The 16,420-nt window shown below is 47.5% G+C and overlaps 1 protein-coding gene across 3 annotated transcripts in view; it reads right to left on the reverse strand.

Annotated features, from left to right (window-relative positions):
• LOC101944093 (uncharacterized) overlaps positions 1-16,420 on the reverse strand; it is a 68,668-nt gene that overhangs the window by 29,015 nt on the left and 23,233 nt on the right. Inside the window, exon 4 of one of the 3 annotated variants that reach the window (XM_024111404.3) lies at positions 15,649-15,803. The exons of the other annotated variants lie outside the window; for them this stretch is intronic. Within the exon in view, the coding sequence (XP_023967172.2) occupies positions 15,699-15,803 (105 nt within the window). The 3' untranslated portion in view covers positions 15,649-15,698. Of the gene's footprint in view, positions 1-15,648; positions 15,804-16,420 lie in introns of those variants that run through there. 3 annotated transcript variants of the gene reach the window in all.

The following is a 16,420-nucleotide window of genomic DNA, read 5'->3' on the forward strand; positions in this document are numbered from 1 at the left end:
TTTGGAAAAGGAGTATGGGATAATTCAGGTACCCTGGCCCATCCCCCCTCTTTCTGTCTTGCAATAAAATAGATTCTAACATCCCTGACTGCATATGAGCTATTGCTGCATGTTAAATGGCACCTCTGTGTCATCTGAGGTTAGAGAGTCAAAATCAGGGGGCACATGAAAATTTGAGCTTAAGTGTGGGGAAGCAACTACTTCACTACACACAAAATTCTCCCCCACCCCAGGTAGAGGATGAGAGACTAAACAAACCACAGGTGACAGATGTTAGTCACCTTACTTAATGCACTGCTGGAAGGCGCTCAGATCCTATAGTGAGGAGGATACTGTAAGAACCAATCTAGAATAGAACAAAATAGACTAGAACCCTAATTTCTGCATCACAGCTCGGTGAGGTCTGCAATCTGACAGTGCTTCTGGATCCCACCTGTTTTTAAAGTCCAAGATAGCGTCAGTGACACCAGACAAACCCACAGACTTTTTTTGGGACCACTCTTGAATATCACTTGGAAGCTACAGCTAGTACAAAGTGCAGTTACCCACTTGCATAGAGCTATGATCTCTCTAGGGAATGGACTGTCTGAATGTATGTAGGTGACTGACTCTCTGTTATTTCTGGGTTGTCTGTATGACGTATGGGCTCCAGGTATCTTTATAGACAGCTCATCTCCCTATGCACTGCTGAAACTGGCAAGATCAGCAAAGGCATCTTTGCTAACATCCCTAAGATTTGATTTCTGAGGCCAGGGAGCTAGACATCCTCAGGGGAGAGTCCTCAGCTCTGCATTCACTTCCCGATTTGACCTGACAATTTGGCCCGTACCTGTTGATCTGCAGATCATGTCATCAGGTCCATCTATTCACTTACAGCCAAATATTAAAGTCCTTTCTCAGTTTTTTCTCGGGCCTTACGCAAGCAAAACTCCGTTTGCACATGGAAATGCCCTGTTTGAAAACACATACACCTGGAAGCTGAAAAATAAACACGGAGGCAGCATTCATTAAATCCCTTTCACTCCAGTTCATCTGTACAGTATGTGCCAAGATTAGCCACTGCTTAGACAAGTTAACTCTCCTGTTTGCAAGACCCTGCTGAAATGTCTGGGGCTCTAGTTTCACAGCTGTCAAGCCTGGAAGGGGGCTCTTCAGAAACAGCTCATAGGCTTCTGATTCATTGTTGCCAATGTGACATTTCCTCCCCAGGTTCCTGGTGCTGGGTCCAGTGCAGTCCATAGTGAATGGCCAGTCTCGCCTAGCATATTATCTGATGTTTACATGGTTCATCTCACTTTTGCAGTCACCGCCAGAGACCCTTGGAAATATTAACGAATAAGTACTGGCTTAGATGTGAGCTGCAATCCTGCCAGCAATGTTTCCATTGGTGTAACAGCGATGCCAATGGCAGACATCTCCTGCACCACTTTCTTGCTCCCTTTCAAGTGCTGCAGCACCTAGGGTGACCAGATAGCAACTGTAAAAAATCGGGACGGGGGTGGGGGGTAATAGGAGCCTATATAAGAAAAAGCCCCCAAAATCGGGACTGTCCCTATAAAATCGGGACATCTGGTCACCCTAGCAGCACCGCAGAAGAGAAGAGAGAATTCAGGGGTACCTCTCAGCTACATGGCCCAACATGTGCCCATCCAAGGTTTTCTTGTTAGTTTGCATGATGGCCCTGAGTGCTGTAAAGAGGTTAAATTGTTAACACAAATCAGGCAATAGAGTAAATTAAAATGTATATGCAGGGTTGTTCCTTCAACAGCAACACAGGGACTTCTCGGGCTGGGGCACCTCCACTGCAGTACCGGGACGGGAAAGAAATCACTGCAACAACAGACTTCCTTGTCAACTGTTATCTTTTAGCTAGATATCAGGAGGGACAGAGTTCAGAAACTTCTGCTCCCAAAATAAAGGTCACTTACAACTTAAGCTAAAGGAGGGGCTTATTTAGGCTTCATGGGCAACATAATTACATACAACTGAGCGGCTTCTCTCCAGGAGAAGGAAGCATAGACACACACACCAATCAACACAAATGCCTAGCAGCTGTACTGGGATTTCTAAAGTTAATCAGATATGAGTGCCAACCTGCAAATAGCACTGGGACTTGGAAGCAATACAGGCTGGGGCCACTGAGGGTGACACTATCATCTATACTTGAGACTAAGCCCTTGCCAGAAAAGCAACCAGCTAACAGGATGCCCTTAGGCAACACAGGTTGGGTGACTGCATTATGTGGAGCACAAGAGGCTCAGGCATGTAATGATATGTCTTTGCAGTTATGCTGTTCAGGCACTAGATGTCCCTATACTGCATAGATGTTTCTAAAAAGGGAGTGGTCTCGGGAAATCAACAAAAGGTGGAAACGAACTCGTTTTGTTGGTAGTTTGCTGCTCTTTTCCACAGTAAATGCCTGCTGATCAAGGAAGTCTGTGGCCCTGTATATTATGATGGGAAAGGTGATTCCCTTAGCCTCAACAGTGCCCAATGTTTGTTAACAGTGCCAAAATGTAATCTTTTGGTGCCAAAATAAAATCCCTTCAATTACTCCACATCAAAACTTTCCCCTCCAGAACTTGAGGAGCCTTTGCAATGCACTTCTTCATGTATATATGCAACACTGCCCTCTGCTGAATGGAAAGTCAGTCCTGCTGATGCCTTTCTACGTACATAGCCCTCTAGTGGCTGGAGGACCTAGTGATTATAAATCAGACTAGTACTGGGACTTAGGGGGCTAACCTAGGACTCCAGAAATCCATGTGCAATTCCCTGCTCCACTACAGACTTCCTGTGTGACCTTGGGCAAGTCACTTACTCTCTCTGTGCTGCAATACTCCATCTGAAACTTGGGGATAATAGCACTTTCCTCCATCACAGGAGTGCTGGAAGGAGAAATACATTAAAAATTGTGAGGCACTCATGAAAAATCAAAATTGAAGGAACCCCCAGAGGAAAACAGAAGGTTTAAAGCCCCCAAATAAGCCGTTAAGCCGTCTGATTCCATATTGTATTATATTATAAAATAGATCAAGTAAGGTCTTTTATGAAAGCTCATAATATTCTGAACTTGATGGTCACTACAAGACATGTATACAGACCATGGTTATGAATTTGTCTATATAGAAAACTGTGCTCACAAACTCCAACTCCACCTCCCTGCAGGGTGGTGAGCAGTTAAACGAGGAGAGGCACTTCCCAAGTCAGATGTCTACACGGAACTGGCTTCAAATAACCATCCAATGTCCAGCCCAGGACAAAAAATGGGAAGACATTGAGACATCCTAGCAATCATGCCAAGAGGGAATTCCCCACTGTGAATAACCATGAGGCAACATGGTCTGAGAGAGGGGAGAGAAAGGAAAAAGACTTTTAAAAAGAGGCTTGGAATGCAGGCTGGTCATCCAGCAACCGAGAACAGCATCTAGGTGGATCCATGAATGCTGGATCCCTCTTATAGCTAGTGGGTACTCTGGGAAACTGTTCAAAGGTGTTAGGTAGCTTGTATTAGAAAAGGGATTTTGTCTAATACTGAAGTGTAAAGCCTGAGGTTGCATCTTTATGTTTATTTTCTGTGTAACTTGTATATGTTTGCTCTCCCTCGCTATTTGATCGTTGAATCTGTTGGTTTTCCATTAAATAACCTTTTGCTTTACTTTTATTCCAAACAGGTCTCTATTGTGCAAACTGTGTGGAGTATGTGTGCCAAAATGAACTGATACCTGGAAGGCAGGTTTCATGCCTTTGGGGGTTACAAACCAGAAGGGAATGGTCAACATGTCTGGTACTTAAGAACACGGGGAGGACAGATTTGGGGAGACCCAGTACGGGATGGGCTGTTTGTATCATCCTGCAACGAGTAACTAGTCTGGTGAACACCAGGCTGAGACATTATGCTTGTGGGCTGGCTACTGGTGTCAGGGATCTGCACCATAGCCATATGGCACCACAGCACCCCGAAATTACAGGCCAGGTGGTGACAGAACCTTTTACAGCTCTGCGTGGCATTGGGGGGCCATATAAGTATAAGACTTGAGATTCTCCATTTGCTTATAGGAGGCCGAGGCTGGTGTTTTGGAACCGTGGGTTCAGAGTTCTCTTCTCCATACCATACATATGCAAACTACACAGTAATAATGGTGCCCAATGCTTAAGTCACAAATCCATTACATACTCTGAAGATATTTCTGTTATTATATCTGATTTATAAAACTTTTTAAAGAAAATAGGATCTAAATGTTAAGCTTTAAAATTATCTGAGAGCAAGTGCCCCTTGAAGGGCAGGTGTACTCTGAAAAGCGGCTCTGTAAGCACAATGTTTATTGTCTTGCAGTGATACCAGACCAAGGTTAGAAAAGGGCTTTTTTCCCCCCCTAACTGCCAGCCCTGAAACTTTTCCACTCTGATCCGAGAGCCTGGTCTGATCTGGTCCTTTTTGACTCATTCATCACCTGCAATAAGGAACCTGTAATCTGAATGTTGTTAAATCCAGCATTTATAGTGGTGTTTCAAGTATACACTGCTGTCAACTCTCACAATTTTATTCAGAGCCTTATAATATCAGGTGTTTTGTTTCTTAAAGCCCCAGCTGCTGGAATCAACAGATTGCATGAGAATCTCAGCTTTCACTTTTTTTAAAAGTAAGTTTCTAGCCGCTATGACTGCAGAGAAAATCTTGAAAACAAGAAACAAGGGCAGTCTAAAGGCTTAGAAGACACATAAAAGCAACGCAACGGTTAACTGTTTGTGAGATCTCATGATTTTTTGGACCCTGACTTACAATTTTTGAATGCATGTGGTGGGCAATACTGTGTATTTGTGTTTAATGGGACAGATCCCTGGGCCCTGAGGCAGCTCAAAGCAGCCAGAAGGCTGTCCTAAAGGGGCAGCTAGCACAGGGGAATCTCTAGGTGGCATAAAACCAGCATTGCAAGCTCTGTGGCACCTGTTTCCATTCCTCTCCCCCACATATGAGGGGCATATGAAGAGATTGTCAAGTATGGGACTGGCATTTGGTTCAGCGGATCCTTGATCAGCACAAAGATCCCTATAATGGGACCTCTCCCGCCAATGTAAAGTGTAGCCTTCGCATTGCTCTGAGTTACACCGGGGTCTTTCAGCAGCCTCAGGTGACTTAGAACCATCTTCCTCGCCTCTCTTCAGCTCAGGATCTAGCCCACTGAGTTTATGTTGCCACAGGCTGCTTTATTAACCCAGCAGGCAGCCATTTATGGGGGGGGGGGTCAACAAAAAATCCCACAAGATCTGATCTTCACCTAAGATTTAAATGCCTGCATGGCGGAGCAGCTTTGAAGAGGCCAAAGCTCATTGTTTTGACTGCATCAAGGGCTCTGTGAAGCCAAAACAAGGCTGCATAAAACAGACACACGGGCCGCTGCTGAGACCCTGGGGTTTACTTGATCTCCTGAGCACATGGTTCTAAGCGCCATCCCTCCCTCCCAACATATATGCAACCACATAACAACACCCCGTCAATGTCTTAGCAAGCCTTTCACCTTCACATGACTGGGCTTGTTTATGAAGGATTAACTTCATTTGTGTATGCAAATGAGCACAATTTTGCATAAATAAAGTACTATATTAGAAATTACAGGCCAGGATGATTAACAGACTGAAGGGACTACTTCTCATAGCATTATGAGCTACCAGGGGATGAGAATAATAGAGGACGATGACTAGAATAATAAATAAAATAATAAATAATAGAGGGAAATGCTGGACTAACCCATTTGCTCTCCAGAAGGGAATATGGGGCAAGTGAATGGTGAACACCATGTACATAATAACGACACAGGGGAACACACTGGAGTTGCTGGCTGGCTAATAGGATAAAAGGATCTCACTCTCCAGTGAGCTAATCCATTTATACGACACGTAATTAACCGCTGTGTTTGCAGAACATTCTCCCCAGCAGTTGCTCGGCTGCCTGAGACTTGCATGAGGCCTGAATGCAACGGAACCCTGTCTGCACCTGCTTCACATCACGATCGTTTCACTAGCTGGCAGGGGGGTTAGGGCACCATCTGCAGCAATAGCACGTAGGGCTGTGATGGAGTTTGATCTCACGTGCTAAAAGGGCTAGGCCATGCACCTGGTTGAGTAATCCCTACGGAATACATAAGACTTGCTATTCCACTGCCTAGCCCTTTGTCTGTCTTTCAATGCATGTATGTATATGGCCCTCATCACTGTAGTCTCCAAGCACTATTTGGATCGGGTAGCATTTTACATCCACTTTGCTCCATTCTAAATCACTGCAGGTGGTGCACGGTGGTGGAGAAACAGGCCAATAGGAGCTAGATACTGGAGGAAGCGGAGTGGGCAATTCAATAGGCAGCACTCTTCCCCGTACCCACATACACACTTCAACCCAGACAAAACTGAGCTTCAGCAATTATCCTTGCCCATGGCTGTTGGCACACGTCAGCCGCCACATGTCACACCATTTTAAACTTCTTATGGCAAGAGAGATCCATTTGGCCTTCATCGGACCTCTCTTGAATCTACTTCTGCCTCTCTTTACCTAACTGCATCCTCTGCATTAGTGATCTTAGTGTATGTCAGTGCCTTATTTCAATCAAGTTCATTCCTAGCACTTTGCCTGAAACAAGCTGCTGCCTTAGTGATGCCTTTGGAGCCTTTTGATTCAGTCCATAATAGCAATATTCAGAGTACAGATGCAAATTTGAACTTCACAAGTTGTGTTCTGGCCCGCCACGCATGCCTATGTATTTTAATACAAATTATTTGGATCCAGAAGTTTGGAGGGCAAAAGAAACCAGTGGCTGAATTTAGTGGAGAATTCTGTACTGCAGAACGAGCAATGTAGGCAAGTTTCAAAATTGCTAACTCCTGCTGCTTTCTATCTCACCCAACAGCCCCACCACACACCCAGCAGCCGCACTGGGAGGAAAATAACCTGGTGTTTTTCAACCTCTTGTGGTTTATGGTTTCACCCCTTTCTGAGATCTCCCTGTAGAATATTCAGAGCATCTGCCTGTAGTTGGAGAGCTTGCAAAATGTAGCGAGCAGAGGGGAAGGATTATGGCAACATAAAATGCCTTTCAAACACCCCATTCAGGATGACTCAGTTAGATATTCCAGAAAGAACACTATGGCAATGATCAAAATTGGAGAAAAGACATAGGCATACTTAAGAGGATCCTGTACGATCGCTATCTTCATCAGTGCACGATGTATTTTCCAAAAGCCCTGAAAGCATTTTCCATGATGGCACCAATTCCATCCTTGACAATTAGACTGACTCCTCCAAAAAACATTTCAAAAAGAGACAAGAGGGCTAAATGTGTGATTCAGGGAATGATGAGAACCCTGATTAAACTGAAAGAAAGAATGTTTTAAAAACACTTTGTGTTATAAATAAACTACAACCAAACTGCACCCATCATGATATCACAGTGACATGTCAGGCAGTGAGTACCTAACAAAGCACTCCAGCTTTGCTTTGGAGGTTTGCATTAAGATATGCTGAATGCACAGTCTTATCACCTAGCTGGGCAGAGTGTGTTCTTTCTCTCTGCATCGGTGTGCATGCGTCTCGTCTCTTTCTCCTGTACAGAGTGACACTAGACTCCTCAGCGGTAAAGGCTGAAACAAGCCTTCCGTTATAAACCTCATTATACTCCCTGATCTCCAACAGCTTCACCAAACCACCCTGCCTGCAATGTCATAGGTGTGAATTTACAGCAGCTCAGAATTTATCCAGGAAAATTGGACCAGGTATTTGAATGAAACGGGCCGGGGGGGGCGGGGGAAGCAAAATCAGAGGTGCTCTCACTTCGTGGACATTTCCGCATTTCCACAGTGCAGGCCCAGTTATATGAGCTTCAGAAATTATCTACCAACCTGCCAGATGCTTCCTGAACACCACATTCGCCCCATGCACCGTTAAGCCAAAGCCTGCAAGAGCATCTGGCAAACGTACAAGGGGATTTCTACCCTACAGAGCTTGCAACCTCTGCAGGAATAGCCAAAGGTCATGTCCGCACTAAGAAAAGGGTGTGTTTTTACAACAAGATAGCTAATGTGTTATAAAATCCTAATGTAGGCAGGGCAAGCTGTAGTTTTACCTTGATGTACCTGGGCAACTAGGGTTCACCTTAACCAGCTACAAAGAGGTAAAACTACAGGTTGACCTGGCTATACTAGGATTTTACAGTGTTAACTATCTTATTGTAAAAAACACACCTTTTTTCCTGGTATAGGCATGGCCATAGATTTTACAACACAGACTACAGGATTCCTACAACCCTTAGGAGAACTCCAAGCTTTGCAAGCTCATTCCTATATGAGACCACTTTGTATAAGAAATAGGCATGAAAGGTACGGGGGGCGAGGGGGAAAAGATCTCCCAACTCTACTCTCCAATTTTTATTCTTTTCACTTCCCTTTAGCCAGCAGAAATTCTATAATTTTTTTGATGTGTGATTTTAAAACTACAGTTTGCTTTTCAGGGGTTTTCCTTTAAACCACTGACCTTTCTCTACATTAACTGCAGCTCAACAAAGAGCTATGTGTATGGGAATAGAGCCCGGGTGAGATTTTCAAAGGCTCTCAGCATTAGCCTAACTCTGCTCCCATTAACTCCAGGGGGAGCAGAGTTAGACCAACACTGAGGGGTTTAAAAATCTCAGCCTAGGGGTTCAAACACAAAGGTCCCAGTCCTGCATGCAAAACACCCACGGATTTCAATGGGTCCAAGAAAGGCAAGATGGGCCCACAAGGGTGCACTTTTGTAACTTTAAGAGTCTCCTTTGAACCAACAAGAGATGGGCTACTCAGAGTTAAGAAGGAAAAATCTAAGTTATGAACTCAGCCCATACTAGGACAGCTGTGCTAGTAACAGCTGGGCTGCACAGACTCCCAAGCCAAAGCTTTTCCAAAAGATTATTTCCTAGAGTATTAACTCTAGTTACAGGCCCGATGGCACAGCCAGTCCTGCCCATCAAACTGGAACGACAGAGACTCTCAAACTTGGCACAGGCAAGCTCTGCAATAAGTCTCTCTAATTCTGTCATGGCACAAGGGGAGTGCAAAAGCCTGGCATTACTTGTTAATCCCAAATCGTCGTGAGACCATCCTGTTTCTACCGCTTCCAAATCCAAGCCGCGGTCCTTTTCCTGCTGCTCTTCTTGCACCCAGGATCTCTCCATGGGGAGATGATGTGATCCAGACACATCTCATTGCAGCAATGCTTGGTGCTGTCAGTTAAGTGCAGGCAGGTGCTATTGGAGGGAACGGGTCTAATGACTAGAGCAAAGATATGTCTTTTGGGGTTCTGCTCCCACATCTGCCACCAACTCTGTATAACTTTGGGCAAGTCACTTACAGCCAAGAGCGCTCAGCAGCCAGCTTCCACTGTTCCTCTGTCAGAAAGTCTGGCCACCGAGTTAGGTGCCTAAATAGGAGCAAGTCTCTTGAAAATCCGGCCCGTGACCTCTCTGTAGCTCCATTATATAGATGGGGAAATTGAAGCACAGAAACGCACAGAGGTGTTGTGAGGTTTAATTAATGAGCGGAAAGTGCTTTGAGACCCTCGGATACAAGCCAAAGTGCAACATATCGCTGACACTAATCTTGGATTAGCCGAACTATGTGGAGAATAGCGAAGCATGTTCCAACAGCCATGCGCCTGGCATTGCCCAAACACCTCCTGATCCTCAGCCACCAATGCTGTCCCCTGGGGATTCCATTTGGGGCTCGGGCCTTTCAATGCTAGCAAAAGGTGCGGCTTCCCAGGCCTGGAAACTGAGATCGATTCACCCACAGAACAAATACAACACGGGCCGCAATAGCATATGGAGGAGCTGCCTGCCCGCTCCCCCTCTGACAGTGCAATGAGGAGTGTGCAGAAAACGTGCGGTATTTGCCTCACAATGAAGCACCCACACCAGGGTGGGTTGGGCCCGGCAGACAAACAGTCCATTCAGAATCCAAGCTGTCTCCCTAGCCCTGATATGCCAAGGAGAATGTCGGAGGGACAACCCAACCCTCCCCTCTCTCTATCCAAGAGCTATAGTGCATAGGTCAGACCCCATCTGTACATTCCCAAGCAGCATCTACTAACTTGTCCTGCAGGAAAGTGCAAACAGGTTCCAGCAAAACTTTTTAATCCACCAGAGCCCTCAGAGCCAGCTGGGGCGAGTCCAGAGCCAGGGAGAAAGCTGGCATTGTCCTCCTGGGCTGTGTCGAAAGAACGCCTTTGGGAAACCCTCTGCAGAAAGGAAGCACCCAGCTATCTGAAAGCGAAGCGGGGGGAAATATCAGTGGACCGCAGCTCCCAAGGATCCGCCCTCGCATCCATGCAGTGAAAGTTGCTCGTTCCTCCTCAAGTCACCAATATAAACCAAGTCACTTTTGAGTTAGGACAGCCCTAGATTGACAAGCCCACCCCCGAGAACCTGTCTGGTCTGCACGCGGCCTGCCAGTCAAACACGGACAATTCCAGACGCTGGCAGACAGGCACCCAGCGGAGAGAAGGAGTCAGGCTTTGCCAAGCACTGCCATATGTAACAGTATGACTCAGTGACAAAGACACTAAGGTTCAGATCCCAACATCCTCCTCCCCCATGCAGATTCCCCAATAGCCTCTTGGTGAGTGGCCTGTCTTTTTGCTCGAGGGCAAAGTCGCATTCCATTCACCAGCCAGGCCAGGCCACCTCTCACCAGTAACTTGGGCTAGACCACCCCATCTCACGGATTTGGTCCCTAGAGGCACATATACATCTCAGCTCCAGCCCAGACATAGCTACTGGAAACACTCCGGACACTGCCCTGTGCTGTATCAGCTCTGAAGTATCCATGCCAATGTGCCCATCTGACCTCCTTTCCCTCTGGCCTGCAGCCAGAGCACCAGTCTTAGGCCAATGCCTTCTTACCAGCTGCTAGGGCTCAGAGCTAAAGGAAGACAGCAGGGCTGGAAAGGTTTCCTGCCAACCCCAATTAAAAGCCAGTAACTTCAACTTCAGGCTCACAGTTTAGTGTCCCCGATGCCAGGTGCTATTATTGTCTCTTTGAAGATTCCGATACACCCAAGATGGCTTCTTCTCTCGCTCCTCAGCGGGCTCCTCTGGGTCTCCGTTCCCTTCAACTCATTCTCCCCCAGCCTGTGCACATCCGATTTCCTTCCCTTCTCAAAGCCCTGCAATGCAGCCACAAGCATGGTGAGGACTGAACAAGACTCTCTTTGGGACTTGCTGATGCTGCCCATTAAGTAGCCGGAAGGGGTCGCTGTTGGGTCACTGCCTTTCTCCATGGGGGCTGAATGCATTACTGTTGCAGGGCTCCCATTCTCTGCTGTCCTGGGGAAGGAGAGACTGGGACTATTAATCCAAGTGTAACCTCTCGCTTGGTATGTGACCACTAGATCTCAGGAGACTGACTCATGCTCCCTCAGGAGACACCCTATCATGCCTTCAGTCAGGAACCAAAGCAGGAGGTCATCAAGGCAACAGGCTCCAGATGCTCCCAGAAGGAACAGATGTGAGCTTGCTGCTGCTAGCTGGTAATAGCAAGGGTGGTGTTAAGATAGCATGATGCTCAGAACAGGTATATTCACCATGCAGTTCTCTCAGTTGCACAAGCTCACAGGGACGGAGAGCACAGAGGAGATGATGCTGTGTTGCTAGTCCCTTGAGGAGAACAAGATCGAAGCACAGCTATCCTCTCCTGACAGAGGCACCCATGCGGAGACTCACCTATCCATTCTCTTTCAGCCTACTCCCATTGTGTGTATGACAAAGGCAACTCTTAACTTGCTCAAGATAGGCCAGGACCTAAACCAGAAGGAAGGCACTGAGGGACAGTAGCAGAGATGTGTGGGCCCAGGCACGGAATGGCAAATATATTCCACATCAGGACTGAAGTGCGCTGTTAGAGTTGTGGCTGGAATAACAGGGGATGCTAGAAGGTGGGACTGGGGTTCATTAGCAGCGCAGCTATAAGGAGACCTAGAAATGGAGCAGCAGCAGCTGCTCCAAGTCAGCACTGAGGGGCAATAGCAGAGCTGACTGGGGGCAAGAACTGGAAGAGCAGAGGGGTGCTCACAAATCCGGATTACTGACATGCATCCAGAGAGCTGTGTGAAGGAAGCCCACACATCAACTGATGCGTGGTGACCCATGCTCAAAGACAGCTTTGCTGATCAAAGCGAGCGGCTGTTCCTGCAGAACAGTGGCTGATCCCTAGCTGAGGAGCAGCTCTTCTCCTGCTCCGATTCAGCCAGCCGTGCCAGCGCTCACGAGCTTCCATTGTCGTGTATGTTTGCACAGAAAACATCTCCCAGGTATTCCATAATGATAACCATCCACAGCACACTTACAGGGCAAAATGAAGAGAGAGAGAGAGAGAGAGAGCGCGCGAGAGATCTGCTAGCTGGCAGAATTATAATCACCTCCTCAGAGGCAGGGTGGGGGTGCCCACACCCTCCCCATTGAGCCTCCCTCTACTTCCCAGCACCTGGGTGTTCTCAGATGGCACCCCTCCCTCCCTTCCCTGCTATCTGCCTACACGGACTCTATAAATGTCTTAATCAGCAAACCAGACGTCAGCTCTGAGGGCACAGAGCCAAAGATTCTCTCCAGTAAACATTGGACCAAGAGAACAGAACAGCCACCATCTCTCGGCCTCCTCCAGGGAAACGGAGACAGGGGGCGAGAGAGAGAGTGGGAATGGTCTGCCATTCCTCGTCGGCAGTGAGTGTGGTAATGTCTGACCCCTTCTCTGCTGCAGGGCTATAGATCTTTGTGGGCTTGACGGATTGGATGAGCTAATAAATCTTTTCAGTCCGAAACTGCTACTGTCCTAGGATTGCCTCACAGCAGTCAAGCCCCTCCCCTCCCCCCATCCCTCCACAATGCTCTGAACCCCTCGTTGTGCCTGGCATATCACCCCGGAATGTGGGCTGGGGGGAGGAGCACAGAGCCGTAGGAGACTCCCCCATTGTGATAAGGCGGAATTGCAAGATGCGATTTGGGGGGGAATCCAGGATTTCGTAATTGCAGCAGCCAGAGGGATACGAAAAGCAGGAATCAGGACACGGATGATGCATCGGGGATCAGGCTGCTGCGGTCGTGGTTTCTCACAATACGGCTCCAACCAGGATGTGGAGCAGCATTTAGACACAAAAGCAGCTAAGGCCCACATTTTCAAACTCCAGTGCCTATCATTACGCCACTCGCTCAACGGCTTGATTTTCAGAGCTGTTGAGTGACCACAACTTCCACTGAAACCAACAGGAGCGGTAGGAGCTAGATTCATAGATTTTTAAGGCCAGAAGGGACCACTGGGATCATCTGGTCTGAGCACCTGCAACACTCAAGCCAGGGAATTTCGTGATGGACAGCCCTGGAGACTGAAGTCCACCACTTAACCACAAATAAAGAACAACATAGGTAGTGGCAAGTTAGCCCCAACTGTGACTGAAGTTTTGCAGGGTCCATCAAGTAGCAGACGAAGGGCTCCAAAGAGCCAGCAGATAAACAGACTAAGAAATTGTCTAGGCCGGATCCCGAGCAGCTCAAAGGGGCCCCTCTTCACTATTTAGTATTTATTGGGGGGCACAAAAATACTCCTGCTTAGGGCCCCCAATGGGCTCGCACAGCCTCTGCAGCAGACGGTAATAATTTTCAGTCATTAACAACCTGGGCTTGATTCAGACTGGTGACCTGGAGGTGAAAAGGGCTCTAGAGTCTTCTCCGTCCAGAGGCTGCTTTTCCTGTCTCCATTTACCAGACAAGGGCAAGCCCCAGCCGCCATGGGGATTTGTAAATCACCACCATCCCGCAGGCCCCTTTTACTTAATGCAGTGAAATCAGCTGCATGTTTACAGCTCAGCAACCAGAGCTAAATCTGTGCCGAATTCCCATCACACTGGGGCAGACACACACACACACACACACACACACACTTCCCACTGTTTTTCTGCTCCTTCATATGACCAGTATGGGGGCCAGGTGAGCTTTCAATGCTGCCTCACATGGCAGGATCATTCCACCTGAAATGCCAGTATTCATCAGCAGTAGAAAGGAATGAAAATGTGACCTGCAGCCATACAGAAGCTAGAGCAAAGGGTGGATTTCATGGATAAGTCCAGAGGAGAGGATTGCCTCGAGTCGTCAGTGGAGCAGATATTTCTCAGCTCCTTCACATTTGGTATGAGATCACTAGGCCCTCCTCCCAGCTTGGTTTGCTCACACACTGAAGGTTTGTCCGCCCGCCAGAGAGGATACAAAGTCAACAGGGGGAGCTCCATTTCTCCCCCAGGATACATTCCGAATAAAAACACCGGATAATGTTTTCCTCTTCTATAGCCCCTTGCATCTGAGGATTGGAAAGCACTTGACAAATAGGAATGAATTACGCCCCAAATCACCCTCTGGGAGTTAGATATTATCCCCTTTTATATATGAAGAAACTGAGGCACTGAGGTGCAGTGACTTGCCCAGAGTTTGGGAGTTCCAAATAAACGCCGCACCCATCCCCAGAGGCCAACCGCAGCCCCAGCCTTTCAGGGACATGTACAACCCTCACTGAAATGCATGCAGCTGGCATGGACGCTGCCCAAGGACAATGATCAAGCGGCAGCTGGGAGAGGCTATTCACTGGAGCCGTGTGTGCCGGCGCATGCCAGGGCATTTCAGCCCAATTAAAAGAAAGAATGGAAAAAGATCTTCTGGGCTAATTTTTTTAATCCTCTGCAGTAGCAAAGAAAGAGTTTATTGACCGCATCATGCCCGCTCCAAAGGGCAGAGACTGTGTGGCAACCAGGCGTGGCAGGGAATGGGGCTGCCACTTATCCAAGCTCACTGCTATAGCACAATGCCGCTGTGATGTAATGCTGGGAAGGGAGGCCCAGGCACCTGCCCAGAATGATTTTCTTTTAAAACTCCACCTGTGTAGGTTGGACTGAGAGACCAGGACAGAATCCTCTGGCTATCCACAGGACCAGTAAGGTGTGGGGAGCAGCAGGGCAGGCTTCCCCCATACACTGTACCTCATAAATGTGCTTCAGTCCTGACCCAGGGGCACCATCACTCCAGAGGGGAATTCAGACTCAAAGTCCATTATTTGTATTATCGTAGCATCTTGGAGCTCCCCCCATCATGGCCCGGGACCCTGTTGTGCTAGACATTGTATAAACACAGAACAAACAGATAGGCCCTGCCCCAGAGAGTTTAGCCAGCCAGTCATTGGCCTCTCTTCAGAGACTGCCAGGGAGAGGCCAATTGTGTCAATTTCTTTGGACACTGGGAACGGGACCGAGACTCACCATCTCATTTCACAGAGACCCAAGCAACTGTCTGGATCCACGTTGTGTCACTATTCAACCTAGACTGGGTTTGACATAGAGGTGAAGGACTCAGCATCCCACCTCTGCCTCTAAACCATGCAGCCCCCACTCAACCAAAACAAACAGGCACCTTCTTTGCTCCCTACCTGTCTGAGTCCTACCTGCCAACTTCCAGCACCCACAGCTGGCTGTGCAGATCCAATGCAGCTGGGGGAAAGCAGGACAGCTTATTTTCCTCCTTGCATCAAACAAAACCATCAGCTACATTCTGCTGGCTGAATTTGTATTAGTAAAGATAATGAACAAGGAACAGCTTGATGTTCAAAGCTCAGGTGGCATCTGCAACTCCTGGCCATTTTTATTACTACTCATTTGAACGACACCAGTATCCAGAGATCAGGGCTTCATTGCACCAAGTGCTGTACAAGCGTTTGAAAAGAGACAGTCTCTGCCCTGAAGAGCATGCGATCTAAAGAGACAAAGAAAGGGTTATTAGGTTATTCCCATTTTATGGACGGGGAACTGAGGCACTGGAAAATTAAGCAACTTGCCCAAGGGCAAACAGGAAGTCTGTGGCAGAGCAGGAATTGAAATCAGATCTCTAAAGTCCCAGCCAAGTGTCTTAATCACAAGATCATTGATTTAGCTGAAGCAAAGTGAATCTGAAATGACTGGGGGAGACTAAGGCCTGGTCTACACTTAAAAGTCAGGTTTACAGTTACAGCACTCAGGCACATGAAAAATAAATACCCTTGAGCACCATAGCTATGTCAACTAACCTCCAATGTAGACATGGTTAGGCTTACAGAAGAATGCTTCCGTCAGCATAGGTACTGCCACTCATGGAGGTGATGGAAAATCCCCTTCCATTGCTGTAGGAAGTGTATGGCGCCGTATCTGAGCCACTGTAGTAGCTGTAGTGTAGACATGGCCGCAACAGTCCACTCAATCATGTTACTTCTATACTGATTTTTCTAGCAGTAACCACCCTTCAATGGTGCCTTTAGACTCGTCCTCAGAACACAGGGGAGTTCCCCTAGACTTAGGTCTGTCTTGCAGAACTGGGCACAAACAGCAACCAACGAG

This window comes from Chrysemys picta, chromosome 3 (assembly GCF_011386835.1).
Source record: "Chrysemys picta bellii isolate R12L10 chromosome 3, ASM1138683v2, whole genome shotgun sequence".
In the NCBI taxonomy this organism is placed as follows: domain Eukaryota; kingdom Metazoa; phylum Chordata; order Testudines; family Emydidae; genus Chrysemys; species Chrysemys picta.